This window comes from Medicago truncatula, chromosome 3 (genome assembly GCF_003473485.1).
Source record: "Medicago truncatula cultivar Jemalong A17 chromosome 3, MtrunA17r5.0-ANR, whole genome shotgun sequence".
Taxonomy (NCBI): domain Eukaryota; kingdom Viridiplantae; phylum Streptophyta; class Magnoliopsida; order Fabales; family Fabaceae; genus Medicago; species Medicago truncatula.
Window position 1 is genome coordinate 6343597 of NC_053044.1, and position 15769 is coordinate 6359365.

At 35.0% G+C, this 15769-nt stretch overlaps 2 protein-coding genes across 2 annotated transcripts; one reads left to right on the plus strand and one right to left on the minus strand.

Annotated features, from left to right (window-relative positions):
* Nucleotides 1-4283: 4283 nt before the first annotated feature.
* LOC11413188 (subtilisin inhibitor CLSI-I) lies at nt 4284-5055 on the plus strand. Its single transcript, XM_003598733.4, has 2 exons — nt 4284-4532; nt 4700-5055. The coding sequence occupies exons 1-2, from the start codon at nt 4481-4483 to the stop codon at nt 4891-4893; spliced, it is 246 nt and encodes an 81-aa protein (XP_003598781.1). The 5' UTR covers nt 4284-4480; the 3' UTR covers nt 4894-5055.
* Nucleotides 5056-5829: 774 nt separating this feature from the next.
* LOC11414691 (putative disease resistance RPP13-like protein 1) lies at nt 5830-9995 on the minus strand. Its single transcript, XM_003598734.4, has one exon. It carries the CDS (start codon nt 9891-9893, stop codon nt 6147-6149), a length of 3747 nt encoding a protein of 1248 aa, XP_003598782.1. The 5' UTR covers nt 9894-9995; the 3' UTR covers nt 5830-6146.
* Between the last annotated feature and the right edge of the window lie 5774 nt (nt 9996-15769).

Sequence of the window (15769 nt, forward strand, 5' to 3'; positions counted from 1 at the left end):
TTAGATGGTTTTTCTCTGAATGTTAACCCCTTCAAGTTGTTATTCATAAATATCATGACCCTTTACCTTATCAACTTGATAAAATTCTCAAGCTAAACACTTGGCTCCTGCATCTAATCAACTACCTTCTTCTCCAATACCATTATTCTATAATTCTTCTCTTTATTGAATTTCGCACGAGCCTCTCGATCATCCTTCATGGTTTTCTTTTTAATTTGTTCCAAATTAGTGTAGAATTTCTCCAACTCAATATTACCAAATTTCAACTTCTTCTTGGAATGCTCCTCCTGAAGTTCTAGCTCAGCTAGCATTTCGTACGACACAAATTTTCTCGGTAATAATCTTTGCTATAGAGGTGGACAGAAAAATTTCTTGGGTTGGATGAAATTTTATTTTCTTGGTGAAGGAGGATGGTGGGTTGGGGGTCAGGAAGATAAGAGAGGTTAATCTTACACTATTAGGTAAATGGTGCGGAAAATGCATGTAGATAGATGGAGTTTATGGTATAATTATTTTTGTGGGTCAATATGGTGAGGATTTGTTGGGGGTTCGTAGAGGTTGTGGGTTATGGGTGGGAGGTTGGTTTGATAATTTGAGGATGGACTTACTACAATGTTTTGGGCAGACCCTTAGTTAGATGGTTTTTCTCTGAATGTTAACCCCTTCAAGTTGTTATTCATAAATATCATGACCCTTTACCTTATCAACTTGATAAAATTCTCAAGCTAAACACTTGGCTCCTGCATCTAATCAACTACCTTCTTCTCCAATACCATTATTCTATAATTCTTCTCTTTATTGAATTTCGCACGAGCCTCTCGATCATCCTTCATGGTTTTCTTTTTAATTTGTTCCAAATTAGTGTAGAATTTCTCCAACTCAATATTACCAAATTTCAACTTCTTCTTGGAATGCTCCTCCTGAAGTTCTAGCTCAGCTAGCATTTCGTACGACACAAATTTTCTCGGTAATAATCTTTGCTATAGAGGTGGACAGAAAAATTTCTTGGGTTGGATGAAATTTTATTTTCTTGGTGAAGGAGGATGGTGGGTTGGGGGTCAGGAAGATAAGAGAGGTTAATCTTACACTATTAGGTAAATGGTGCGGAAAATGCATGTAGATAGAGGGAGTTTATGGTATAATTATTTTTGTGGGTCAATATGGTGAGGATTTGTTGGGGGTTCGTAGAGGTTGTGGGTTATGGGTGGGAGGTTGGTTTGATAATTTGAGGATGGACTTACTACAATGTTTTGGGCAGACCCTTAGTTAGATGGTTTTTCTCTGAATGTTAACCCCTTCAAGTTGTTATTCATAAATATCATGACCCTTTACCTTATCAACTTGATAAAATTCTCAAGCTAAACACTTGGCTCCTGCATCTAATCAACTACCTTCTTCTCCAATACCATTATTCTATAATTCTTCTCTTTATTGAATTTCGCACGAGCCTCTCGATCATCCTTCATGGTTTTCTTTTTAATTTGTTCCAAATTAGTGTAGAATTTCTCCAACTCAATATTACCAAATTTCAACTTCTTCTTGGAATGCTCCTCCTGAAGTTCTAGCTCAGCTAGCATTTCGTACGACACAAATTTTCTCGGTAATAATCTTTGCTATAGAGGTGGACAGAAGCTCGTTCTAAACCAACATTTCCACCGCCTTCACAAAGCCAAACTTATTCAACTGACCCACATCTTCCTTCTTAAAAAAGTGACATGAAATAAAACATATCCCATCGAATGAGAATCTAAAAACGAATGGAAGAAGAACCATAATCTTTCTCGTTAGGAACCTTCAAAGACCTTATCCTGCATTGTCCTGTTTGCTCGGGTCAAATCCTTCTTCGTTATATTAACTAGGGAGCCCTTATCAAGTACATCAGATGCATGTTTACGACAAATGTGTTGGAATTTATTTCCTCAAGTTTCTCTTCGAAAGTAGAAACTCCACATATGAAGGGTCTAACCCAAAAAGCGACCATGAGAGCCTTCCATTCATCATCCCCAAATCTACTAATATTTCTTGAAAATAAATGAGCACACGATTAATATAAAAAACACATTTTGAAACTCACACAAGCAAAGGAATATTTTACTTACGAAGAAGTCTTCAAAGTAACTTCATCCAACTCTTTGTCAAAAAGGTTTGGAAGCCAATAGTGGCTAAAGAACTGAGAAAATTGACAATGTACTTCTCAAAATCTGAGGGAATGATCATTTTCCCTTGGCATTAAATATAACGCACTAACACTTAACACTAACCCTACCCTGAATAATCCACTCATAAAGTTCTTATAGTTTGACTAACGAATTGAAAAAAGCCACATACCTTTAATAGAAGTGAGGGAAACCAAACTTTCGTCCTTTAAACATTGAGTATGGTAGAAATAATATAATTCCACAATGGTCGTTTTAAGACCAAGACAGCTTATATAGAATTTCGAATAAAAACAAAAACGCCTAATTTTTGGGTTGAAACTATGGAGGAACCCCGTTCACAATTCTTAAGGTATACCTCTCAAACAAAAAGGGTGAGTTTATATGCGTCCACCACTTATGTACCATTGGGATTACCAATGTTATATAACATTGGCCAATGAAGGTGTGTCACACAACACTTCACATGTAAATCTTTTATCTTTCCTCTTTAGACTTTCCTATGTGGCACACCTTCATTGGCCAATGTTATATAACATTGGTATCCCAATGGTACACAAGTGGTGTCCGTCAAATTGATGGGTTATAATAAGGATTGTATCTTGATGGACAAATCAGCCATTAATGCACCAAATTGTAACTAGTAAGTTATCGTCTTCACATGGATTGTTGTTAAACGAAACAATAATGAAATTTATTTGATTAGAGAAGAAATTAAAATAGAATGAGTTTTGCAAATTTAGAATTGTCTTGTATAATACGAAATTATGTTTGTTTGATTCAAATGTTTAACGGTGATTAGAATTCTTCAAATTCACTGTACTTTCTTTGTTTAACGGGGTACCCATTCATCTTAGAACAATGATACAAGGACGTGATGTAACTTGGTTTTATCTCTACAAGTGCATTTTCGGTATAAGGAGGTTATATTTGCATGATTTCTAGGATTTTTCTTGATATTATTTGTAATACATGTTTTTTTTTTTTTTTTGTCAAATAGTCTAGTGGTTAGAATTCACCTTTTTCAAGGTGAATAAGTGAGGTGTTCGGAGTTCGAACTCCGACCTCTGCATCTAACAATACATGTCCCTGCCAAAGAACCGAAATTTGCAATACAAGTTAACAAGTATTGTAAATGAATATGTAAAAGAACCGAAATTTAGAACTTATCAATAGCATTCAAATATTGATTCTTTGTGAGTGTCTACTCTCTTTCGATGAACCTCTTGTTCTTTTTTTCCTTCTGATTTTCAACCAGATTTTTATTCGGACTGCTGTGGTTTGCCTAAGTTGAGATTTTCGTAGGCGGTTGTTGTTATTTTTTTATATCTCTATTTCCTTTCTGTCTTTGTTTCTTGTTTTTCTTCGAGGGTTTTGGCCTAGTCCCCCCTCTTGTATTTTTTCTTTTTTTTTTTTAATAATATTTTGAGAATATTTTGAGATTGACGGTAGAGGGCGGGGTTTCATTGGGGTGGCAACCTTGTTGGGATGTCGTTATTTCCCCTTAATGTCTGTCCTTTCTCCTGGTTTAGCGGAAAAAAATGTTATTTTTTATTTAAATGATTGATTTTGAAAATTTATCATTTTTGTAATGTTTTTTTTAATTAAACTTTTCTTTGGAATGTTTATCTTTTATTTAATTGAGTAAAAAAATCTGTTTTATTTAATATGTTTTAAAATTTAACCTTTTTTTGAAAGAAAATACGAAAAAAAAAATTGGATTTTATGAAAAGGCTTTGACCCGTCAGAAAAGAGTATTTTAATTTAACTTTTTTTTTAATGAATGTTTATCTTTTATTTAATTGAGTACAAAAAATCTGTTTTATTTAATTTGTTTTAAAATTAAAATCTTTTTGAAAGAAAATTGCAAAAAAAATGGATATTTTGAAAAGGCACGAGCCCGTCAAAAAAGAGTAGTGACGGTTCTTTAAAAAGTGTTTTGAATATTTTTCTATTTAATTTTATATGATATTTGTTCTTTTGTTTTACATATTGGTTTTAAAAAGAGGTGTTTCAATATACTTTTTTCCTTACCTTCAAAAAAAAAAAAAAAAAACTTTTTCCGTATAGAATTTTTTTTATTACATAGTATATAATATCACTTTTTTCCTTATGGCTTCAAAAAAGAAGTTAGCTATTGTGTCACCACCACCAAATCTAGGCATACCACATTGAAAAAATCAGCTTATTTGTCTCATTAAGTAAATGTCCAATCTAACAAAGGTGCCGTTTTGGAATCAACTTTTTTGGTTTATAAATATTTTAAGTTCACTTGAGAGATCAGCAAAATATCATTTTGTGAAGTTGTCTATAGTTTGGTATTCATGGCAGAAGAAAAATCAGGACAAGGAACAAATCCTCCTCAGGAACAGCCAAGTGAGTTCTAATGTTTTTTTTCTTTCTTTTTCGGTTAACCTAATGATTAAAAATTCACTCGTGATTAAGTGGAGAATTTGAGCTTAAACTCGAAGTCCTACATATATAAATAGTGATATTGAACATATATTTTGGCTTTCTCATTAATATAAAATAATTAATTTCAGGGAGAAATAATCCAACAAGAAGAAATTGGTCTGAGCTAGTTGGTGTGACAGCAGAAGAAGCAGAGAGGAAAATAAAGGAAGAGATGCATGGAGTTGAAATTCGAGTGGTGCCACCTGGCTATTTCAGGTTCAAGAGAGTTCGATTGTATGTTGATCAATCTAATAAGCTCATTAAGACTCCAACAATTGGTTGATTCATCAACTAAATATTTGTTCAAATGAGATTTGGGTATAATGCTAGTGGTGAAATTTAAAGAATAAATGGAGTTTTTTTTTTTTTTTAATTAGAATAAACAAGGGGGGTTAGGAATAAAGCTAGCATATGTAATTTGAAGAATAAACAAGAGTTGTTGTGACATTTTCGGGTTCATACATGTTTAAGCTTATGATTTGTGTTATGCATATTATTATTTTATCTAAATAAATTAAAAAAATGATAATTGACTACTAAATTGAAATAAATTATCTTAAAAAAAACTTCAAAATTAATTTGACGTAGACAATTTCAAAACATTTTAAATAATTTATTTTTGTATCGACCCTTTAGTTTTTATGGAAAAACGGTCCTAATAATCTGATGTTTGGTCGTAAATAAGGGACTCTGTTCATCTGAAGTTCGATTCGGAGGTAAGTAAAGTTTAACCCAAAATTATTCCATCAATGACTCTAACTCGGTTCTTCCAAGTGATTCATTATTTTGTGGAGAACATTAATCACTTGAGGTCATTCACTTAGTTAAAAAAAGGGCCGGCGTAGGCCAAGTGCAACCAGGCCCTTGGCACAGGGCATCACACATAGAGAGACCTCAAAATATTCAGAAAAAGGAAGAAAAAAAAACTTGTATCTATAGACGACATCCGTCACTAAATGTCATTTTTTCGTAGGTAAAAGTTTGGAAGACAACAATTTTATTGTTAATTATGAATTGTCCATAAGTAAATGTCTATTTATTTGTAGGTAAAAGTCATGTTTGAGCAATTGCTTATATATTTAACTACAATTTAATTGTCTATCACTATAAATAGTGTTGATTTTTTTTTTCAATTCATTTAAAATGAAAATTGTCAAGTCCGTAGCCGGGCCTCCAAATTGTTGGAAACAACCTTGGTTAAATTTTTTTTTTAATTAATTATAATGTTTGGACACGTGATTAATTAATTATCATGTATTTCTATTCATATTACCATATTTATGTTTATAATCAACAATGAACAGACTAAGTACTCTCTTAGGTTTGTTGAATACAAAACCAAGTTAAATGTACTTACAATTTTTGTTGAAGACAAAACAAAAAGGAATTATGAACAAATCATTAACTAAAAGTATGAATCTCTTTACTTTCAAACTAGGCTAAATAAACTACACTCAAATAATAGTTTTTATTTTGCAAGATAATGAAGTAATCAAGACTGCAAGAGCATAACAATTACCAGTTGACAATAGTAGTTCATGAAATCCTTTTATGATCAACATCAATGTCCCTTATGTGGGAAATTTTGTTCCAAACTTGAGGGTCTTTCATGTGGCACCTTTCTTTCAGCAAAGGACATCCAATGATGTAAAGATTTAGTAGTGAGGCTGGCAGTGTTTCTCCAACCATGTTCTCCAATTGTGGGCAGTCCCTAATTCTTAACTGTTGGAGGGAGGTGAGATGGATAAGGCCCTTACAATCCAACATTTCCAAACTAGAAAATGTAAGTAGTGTTAGAGACTTAAGGGAAGCATGTAACAAACCTTCCTTTGGGAAAGATTTGATCCCATCACATGGACCTTGAATTGTTACATCAGTAAGCATGTCCATGGAAGGCCAGGACAGACCAGTAAGTAGTTTCTCGCAATTCATGATGCGAATCGATCTCAACTTAGGTGGCATACCACTTTCGGGGAATGATTCAATTTCTGGACAGTTTTCTAGTCGGAAATATTCTAACTTTGGAAGAAGAATGTTCATCTCATGAGGCAGTGACTTTAACTTGTTGCACTTGGATATGAGAAAACGGGTCATGTTGGGTGCAGGCAATCCTTCATTTGACAATGATACTAAATTGGGGCATTCGCGGATCTCAAAAGAAGTCAAATTTTGAAGAGTAAAATCCTGTGACTTTGATACCAAAAGAGATTCTAGATTTTCACAGTTACTGATGTAGAGACGTTTTAGTTTCGGAAAGATATCCAATGGGAGAGATGTGAGTGAATAACAACTGTTGTGTATTGACAATGACTCTAGTAACTTGTGAGTGTGCTGTTTTGTGAATTCTAGTTTTCTAAAATCCTCTATATGCAAAGTCTTCATTGATATGCACAAACAATCACCTGGATAAGATATGGCAGATGAACAATCTGTTAATTCTAAATATTTGACACATGTTGGTTGGGTGACGGCGATGGCCTCAAGAACAGACTCCACCACTGGACTTCCTTTAATTTTTAAAAACTCTATTGAAAAAGGTAATTCATGCAAAACTACTTTATGGCTTTTTACTATCTGTAAACTAAGAACAGAAGGAGCTTTTGGGAGAGAAGAGACAAGATGCTCACAACTTCTAATTGCAAGTGTTTTCAATGAAGGGAGGTGAACTGGTAAATCTCCTCTTAATTTTGGACAATTTTCTATTGTGAGACGCTTAAGTTGAGGAAAAGCATATGACTCAGATGAATGCCACACCTTCCAACAAGGCATGTTTTCAAATTCAAGAAATTCAAGCAAAGGAAATGGTGTTACGGAAGAAGAAGAATCTCCGTTTTTGTAGAAACTACCATCTATAGTCTCTAGCCCATTCAAATCTGAAATAGTGAGGTACTTGAGAGTTGTTAGTTGCCCAAGTGAAGGAAGCAAACAACAATTCTCACAAGAAGAGATTGTTAGACTAGTCATATTGTGATACGAAGGATTCCCAATCCAATCTGGAAATCTTGTACCCCTATAGCCATTTATTGATAGCAATTTCAGGTCTTGGTAAGGTTGTAATTTGCAAAGTATATCAATTTCTGTTTGAGAATCTGTACAATCATCACTTGAAAACCATTCCAAGAATAAGTTGTTAATCTGCTTCTTATCCATCATTTTCGCCTCCAATGCTTCACTCCCATTTCTAACATTCTCTAACTTCCTAATTGAAAGAGATCCATGAAGATTTGAAAGTCCTCCCAATTCCTTGATACTATCCTCTTCTTGCTTGCCCACAATGAAATAACTTAGATGATGCAATTGGTTTAATTTGCTCATACCTTTGGGCATCTCTTTTAATGCAGTTTCAGCAATATCAAGATAGCACAAGTTCACAAGATTTTGCATTCCACATGGTAGCATAGTCAGCTTATAACAACCAAACAGATTCAAAGTTTGCAGATTGTACAAATTACACAATGACTCTGGCAAGGTCCTTATTCCTGTCAATGAGAGATTCAAGTATCGCAAATGGATCAATTCACCTATTGAATCAGGCAACATGTCAAGATTTCTGAAGCGAGAAAATGACAAAACTCGTAAGTATTTAAGCTTCAATAGCGAGATACATGGCACCCTTTCATTGTTGAATGCAGCAACTTCAAAGTTGATCGGTAAGAATGTTCTCAGAAATTTTACTCTACCAAGTACTTCAAAGTTTTCTGAGATTAGACCATCGAATTTGGTGAATGACAAATGACGAGTCTTGATGTTAATCTTGGTTTCTTTCCCAAGTTCTTCCGATCTAAAGAAGAATTCTCCACTTAGGAATGTTGCTAAATCATGCATGAGATCGTGCATCACAAATGACATGTTCCGAGTACTTGATTGTTGAAAAAATGATCTCGAAACTAAATAATCAAAATACTCAGAACCAACCTCTTCAAAAGTCATTCCTTTTATTGGTGGCAATAAAAGATCTTCGGCCATCCACAACAAGATTAAATCATTTTTCTCAAATTCATAATCTTTGGGATATAGCGAACAATAAACAAAACAGCGTTTCAAATGTGGAGGGAGATAGTGATAACTAATTCTCAATGCCGGAATGACCTTACTTTCACTTTCAGATAATTCCCAAATGTCACTCTTCAGTACATTACTCCAATCCAATATGCCATGTTTTCTTCGCAGAATGCCTCCAAGTGATTGTGCTGCTAAAGGCAATCCCTTGCACTTTTTAACAATCTCTCGGCCAATTTTTTCTAGATCTGTAGCATTCCTACCAGATCCCGGGGTAAAACATGCATGGTTTGCAAACACTAACCAACAATCTTCATTCGACAACTGATTTAGCCTATAAGTTTGAACCGTTTGGACTACAGAGGCAACCTTTTCACTGCGAGTTGTTATAAGAATTTTACTTCCCTTAATCCCACGTTGAAAAGGTTTTATAAGAAGATCCCAATTGACATAATCCTCAATCCAAACATCATCCAAAACAACAAAGAATTTCTTTTCTTTCAACATATCTTGCAAATCAAGTTGAAGTAAATTTAGATCATTCATTTCACAAGTTCTTCTTGTAATTGCTTGTGTTATAATCTTTGTAACCCTCAAAATGTCAAACTCTTCAGAAACACAAACCCAAGCTTTAAAATCAAATACATGCTTCAAATACTCATCATTGTACACCAACTGAGCTAAAGTAGTTTTTCCTACCCCTCCCATTCCCACAATAGGTATCACAATCACTTCTTCACCATTATCACTGTTATCATCTAACAAAAACTTGATGATGCCCTCCTTGTCTTTGTCCCTGCCATACACACGAGATTCGTCTTGGAGAGATGTTGATGGAGTTTTATATGACAAATTCTCCACTACAATCTCTTTGAGTTCAAGACTGTCTTTGAGTTTCAAAATATATTCTAGTCTCTCAACTATATCTTCAAACTTACTAACCATACCCCTATCTTGCACATTGAAAAAGCGCGAAAAGAGATTAGTTACCTCTTTTTGAATCACAGTTTTTGTCGAAACTTCATCCAATAAGTCATCAGCTACATAGACAGCATCTTTGAGATCATTGAGCCAGTTGTTGACATCAGAATCCCTGGTTTGTTTCTTCTCAGCATCATTAAGCACAGCTCTAACCACTCTCAAAGTTGTCTCGAGCCTCTGAAGCAATTTCTTGTCAAGTTTGTTTCCAAGGATCAAATTAGCAACTTCAGGTGATGCCAGCCTTTTGAAGACAACATCAAAGAAAGCAGAGAGGAAAGCTCCACCAATCACTGCTTCTGCCATGATTTCAGGAATGTAAATTGGAGTTGGGATAATTTTTGTGTGAATAACTTGAGGGGCTAATATGTGTATTTACAAAATCTTAATGCGACCACTGTTTAACTCTCTCTCCATATTAGTCCTTAGTCATAAAAATAATATTTTATTTGGTCTTTATTATTAGAAACAATACTTTTTAGATTCATAGAATAATTAATGCATTTCGTTATAAATATATACTAGATACATCACTTACACAATAAATTTAAAAATTAATTGGTTTTTTTATAATAAGGACAAGAGGAAGTAATTAATCCCTCAAATATATGAGATTTGTTATTTCAGTGTTTGCTTGTTAAGATGTCAGAGACTAACACAACAAAATTTTCATATACTTTATCGAATAAAATGTCGAATTTCATATACTTTGGGAACTATTTATAATTGGGTCTTGTTAACGAGTGTTTCCGGGACACTTTTAAGCATTTTAAAAGGAGAAATTATTCCATAAAAAAAAAAAAATCAAATGTTTCAATTTCCAATGTATTGATTACAAAAAATTTCAAAAAATATTATCTTTAAAATGTCTTCAAGAGTGCCCCGGAGGCACTCGTTAGCATTTCCCTTTATAATTTTCTACATTTCAAGAAAGAAGTTGGAGGAAGACTAAAATTGAGCAACAAAATTGAGGGTTTATTCGTAATATATGTTTACATGTTTTCAACGCAAAAGTAAGTTTGATCACTTTGATGTATCAGCGATGAAAAGGAATAATGTAAAACAACCAAGTAATGTAAAAAATAAAAAATAGAGTCTTGATGCAACGGTAAAGTTGTTGTAAAAGGTCACGAGTTCAAACTCTGAAAACAACCACTTGTCATTTTCTTTTATTGGTTCCTAAAATTCATCTACAAGTATTCACGAGTTGAGTTGTGATTAGATGCACTTGTACATCCTTTTCATATTTACGATACATTCAAGTTAAACTCAAATAATGTATTATAAGTAAATGTTGGATTTAGCAGAAAGGGACAAGTCTCACATAAATATTGTGAATCCAAATTCAAATTCTGAATGAATGATGTGTTCACATGTGGTGTAGTGTTCGATGGTACCTTAAATAGTAGGTTCAAAAACCCAAAAGAAAACCGTTAGCCATTCAATTTAGCTTTTCTAAATTGTGAAAAGACTTGAGTTCGGTTTGGTTTTCTTCTTGAACCGTTAACCAACGAAGAAAAAACAAAAACTCAAATCTTTGGACCGTGCGTTGTGTATTCTTTCTCACGTGCTTATATTTTTTTGGATGGATGCTTGTGCTTTTATATCCTACCAAAGAAGATTCTTTTCTGATTCTTTTCATACTTCAATGCCGATTTCACTATCCAAACAAAGATAACAAAGGTGGAGTTGGTGGAAACCTACGATTTTTTCATACATTATTTATAACAAATATGAATAAATATTGTCCATTTTTTTTTCTTTAAATGGGTAGCCAGTAGCCACTGGCTAGTTGTATAAGTCATAGTCACATAATTCTCTTGATGCGTTGCAAACTCGGCAAATTGATACTTGTGTAATAGTTCATGATACTTTTATGAATTCGCTTGCACAAATTCCCGTATAATGTATCAAAATCGACGATTCGAGATAAGTTAAGATCAATGAAAAAGAAAGCAAATAAATTTGCACAAAATTTCTTTGAAGCTAAATAAATTTTGCATAAAATTTGTTTGAAGCTTTCTTCATATGTTATATACAACGAACATGTACTCATACCTCGTACATTCTACAAAAAGCTTTTGTTACAAGCTTCAAATAAACTAGTTTAGTTGAAGGTTTTTTCAAATCATTTTAATTTCTAAATCATAATTTTTAAATGTGGAGAAGTGGAGTGTCTGGGGTTCGAATCTCAACCCCTGCATATAATATACATTGTCCCCACCAACTGGGCTAAATTCACATGAATAAATTAGGTTCTATTTTCTAGAGTTTTTAATTTGGGTATGATGAAGCAAAGTATCATTCTATAAAAAGTTTTTGTCTCAAACACTTTAAGAAAAATTCTTGCTTTCGATTGTTGTGACATTTTTTTTCTTCTACAATTTCGAATTAATTGAATGTAATCACAAGTAACTACCATATTTTCATTCAAAAGTTTATCCGAGAATTGAAATATGCAATAATTTTTTTTTCACTTATGATGTGTTCGACAAAATGTTATCATAGAAAAGTTATATTATGTTTCGGTTATGTTATCATAGAAAATTTTAGAGTTGTAAATTTTGAGCTTTTTTTTCTTTCTAAAAAAAAAAACCTCAAAATTTACAACTCTAAAATTTGGCTTTGGCATCTTGGTCATTGTTGCGAATTCGATGAAAAATCACACCGATAACAACTTGATGTGTGGAACAAGGGATAATTAAGCAACCAAAATCAAAGCGTATGAAAGTTATAAATACAAGCCAAAAGTAGAAAACAACGGCGAGAAGAACACAAAGAAGGAGAAGAACACAAAGAAATTTGTGGACCCAGTTCGGTCCAATCTGACCTAGTCTGGGGGAGAGAGCAGCCCTCCAATCCACTATATGATGAGTTTCGTTACAAAGAGAAATCAATGGGTTACAAGAATAAGTCTCCCGCCTAATTCTACCCAAAGTCCCAATCTCTTCCCGTAACCAAGAGACTCCAATCCTAATAGTGTTTCCCAAGGTGAATCAACCCACAAACCCTAGTGTTTGCTCCTAAAAGACAAACTCTATACAAACCCTAGTTTTGTTGTTGCCTTTCTAAACCCTTGTTTCAGCCCCCTCTATCTCTCAAAGTTTGCTTTGATACAAGGTCTATATTTATAGTAAAAGTCTTGCTTAAAATCTGTAACAAATCTGCTTAAAATCTGTAACAAATCTGCACCCAAAAATATGTTTTATTTTTATCCGCCAGTCCACCATCGTGCCACGATGCGACCCCATCGTGCCACGATTTTTTCAGTGCCTTGCCCAAAAAACTAAAACCTCCATTGTGCCACGTTGCCTTGCCATCGTGCCACGATTCTGCATAAACCTGATTTTAAGTTAATTCTCACAATTCTCCACCTTGACTTCAAATCAGTGATGATGTCGATCAGCAACCTCCTTGCTGCTCAAACCCTTGCTTCCCACTACTCCAAGTAGCTCCACAAGTTTACACCCTCAACCTCTTCAGCCATCGGAATATCTTCCGCCTTCTCGAAGATGCTTGTAGTCCAACTACACTAGGAATTTCAGGTAGTTCTACAAGACTATACCATAACCTCTTCAATACGAGACATCTCCTGCTTTCCTTGAAGATCTACTTGTACCCAATCACCCTTGGCTTTTAGAGTAATCCACAAGTATACACCTCAACCCCTTCAGTCATCGGAATGTCTTCCGCCTTCTCGAAGAGTCCTTGCAGTCCAACTACACTAGGAGTTTTAGGTAGTCCCACAAGCTTTCACCATAACATCTTCAACGCAGAACATCTCCTGCTTCCTTGAAGATCACCTTGCATCCAATCACCCTTGGCATTCTTTTAGAGTAATCTCGCAAGCCGTGCTACACATTCTCCAACCTCATGAAGAAATCCCTTGCTCATCATAGAGCATAGCACCCAAGGTCCTTCATAGTCGTACCATTACCAGTGTGTTCAACTCCACCTCACGCTGAGCGTACTCTACCTCAACTAGCAAATGCGTACATCCCACTATGTCTTCAACCTTGAAACTCCACCTCAACAGGTAGATCAGAGTATTCTTACCACCGCCTCTCCAGGCTGATGTTGAGTGTTTAACGTCTCTCCAGACGAACACCGCTCCACTAGGCATCAATCCCAAGGTGAGACACATCACCTTCTTCATCCTCCAAACAACACCACACCATCAGAGCACCCGCATCCTCATAACCCTCAGAGACAATTTGTGCGGAGTTACCATTAATCTCTGGACAATCCTTCTTGAAGTGACCCATCTTGTGACAGTTAAAGCATTCAAACCTTGACTTGTTTCCACTCTTTCTCCAGTTACCTCTACCTCCACCATTCCCTCTTGTGACACTTAGGCCCTCAACGTGTTCATGAGTCAAGTCCTTGGACTTGGTCAACTCCTTGGTTCTCAAAGCCGCTTGAACTTCTTCCAAGGTAACAGTGCCTTCCTTGCCATAGAGCATGGTATCTTTGAACGATTCAAAAGATTTCGGTAGAGCACACAACAAGAGTATAGCTTTATCCTCGTCCTCAAGTTGCACCTCAATATTCTCCAAGTCATCTAGGATTTTGTTGAACTCCGTAAGTTGCTCCATGATGGCCTTTGACTCTACGATCTTGAATGAGTAGAGTTGTTGCTTTAGGAATTGCCGATGAGCCAAAGACTTTGTCGTATACAAAGATTCCAACTTTGCCCACATCGATGCCGCGGTTGCTTCCTTTGCTACTTCTCTCAAAACTTTATCCTCGAGGCACAAGACAACGGCACTCCTGGGCTTGTCCACCATCTCGGTCTTCTCCGCTCGTGACATTGTGACCGGTAACGAACCTTCACCCTTCAAAGCTTTCTCACACTTTTGCTGTATTAACACCGCTTCCATCTTTACCTTCCATAACCCGAAATCGTTATCTCCGGTAAACTTCTCAATATCCCACTTCGAACCCATGGTACTTAATTATCCTTTGACCTTTGCCCCACGGTGGGCGCCAATTGTTGCGAATTCGATGAAAAATCACACCAATAACAACTTGATGTGTGGAGCAAGGGATAATTAAGCAACCAAAATCAAAGTGTATGAAAGTTATAAATACAAGCCAAAAGTAGAAAACAACGGCGAGAAGAACACAAAGAAGGAGAAGAACACAAAGAAATTTGTTGACCCAGTTCTGTCCAATCTGACCTAGTCTAGGGGAGAGAGCAGCCATCCAATCCACTATATGATGAGTTTCGTTACAAAGAGAAATCAATGGGTTACAAGAATAAGTCTCCCGCCTAATTCTACCCAAAGTCCCAATCTCTTCCCGTAACCAAGAGACTCCAATCCTAATAGTGTTTCCCAAGGTGAATCAACCCACAAACCCTAGTGTTTGTTCCGAAGAGACAAAATCTATACAAACCCTAGTTTTGTTGTTGCCTTTCTAAACCCTTGTTTCAGCCCCCCTCTATCTCAAAGTTTGCTTTGATACAAGGTCTATATTTATAGTAAAAGTTCTGCTTAAAATCTGTAACAAATCTGCTCCCAAAAATACATTTTATTTTTATCCGCCAGCGCACCATCGTGCCACGATGTTTCCAGTGCCTTGCCCAAAAAACTAAAACCTCCATCGTGCCACAATTCTGCAGAAACCTGATTTTAAGTTAACTCTCACAGTCATCCTCCTTTCATTTTTCTCATGTCTTTGTTCTCCAACTCTTCATTATAGTAATATTATTAAATTTTATTTGTGGGGAACTACCTCTAATTCCAATAATATTATCTGCTAAATAATTTATCCTTAACAAAAATAATAACACTTGAGGCCTATAAATAGAAAAAAGATTATAGAATGAAAATCTTTTTATTCATATAGATTTGAGATTTATTAGGCAATTGAGAGAGTTCATAGTCTATCAATTAATCTGTTCTTTTCCTCAATTCATCAATGTGACCGTCAGGTACAATTTGATAGGATGGCTAACAATTAATCTAGACAACTCAAACATACTTTGAGAATGACAATTAACTTTAGGTATTTTTTTAGGGGATTTAACATTTAGCTTGGTTCATAAAATTAGACATAAACTGAAAATTAAATTCGTTAACCAAGTAAATAAATAGAATTTTTGAGTGGCATTTTTTTTTACCACTTTTTACTTCTTGTAATGTAACTTTTGTTGTTTTTAATTCTTGCACGTTTTGTGT

What these genes read in the sequence shown, in the direction of transcription:
- LOC11413188 (XM_003598733.4), top strand. Translation starts at nt 4,481, where the DNA reads ATGGCAGAAGAAAAATCAGGACAAGGAACAAATCCTCCTCAGGAACAG. An exon ending in TCCTCCTCAGGAACAGCCAA is followed by an intron (nt 4,533 to 4,699) that starts GTGAGTTCTAAT and finishes AATTAATTTCAG; the next exon opens with GGAGAAATAATCCAACAAGA.
- LOC11414691 (XM_003598734.4), bottom strand. Translation starts at nt 9,893, where the DNA reads ATGGCAGAAGCAGTGATTGGTGGAGCTTTCCTCTCTGCTTTCTTTGAT.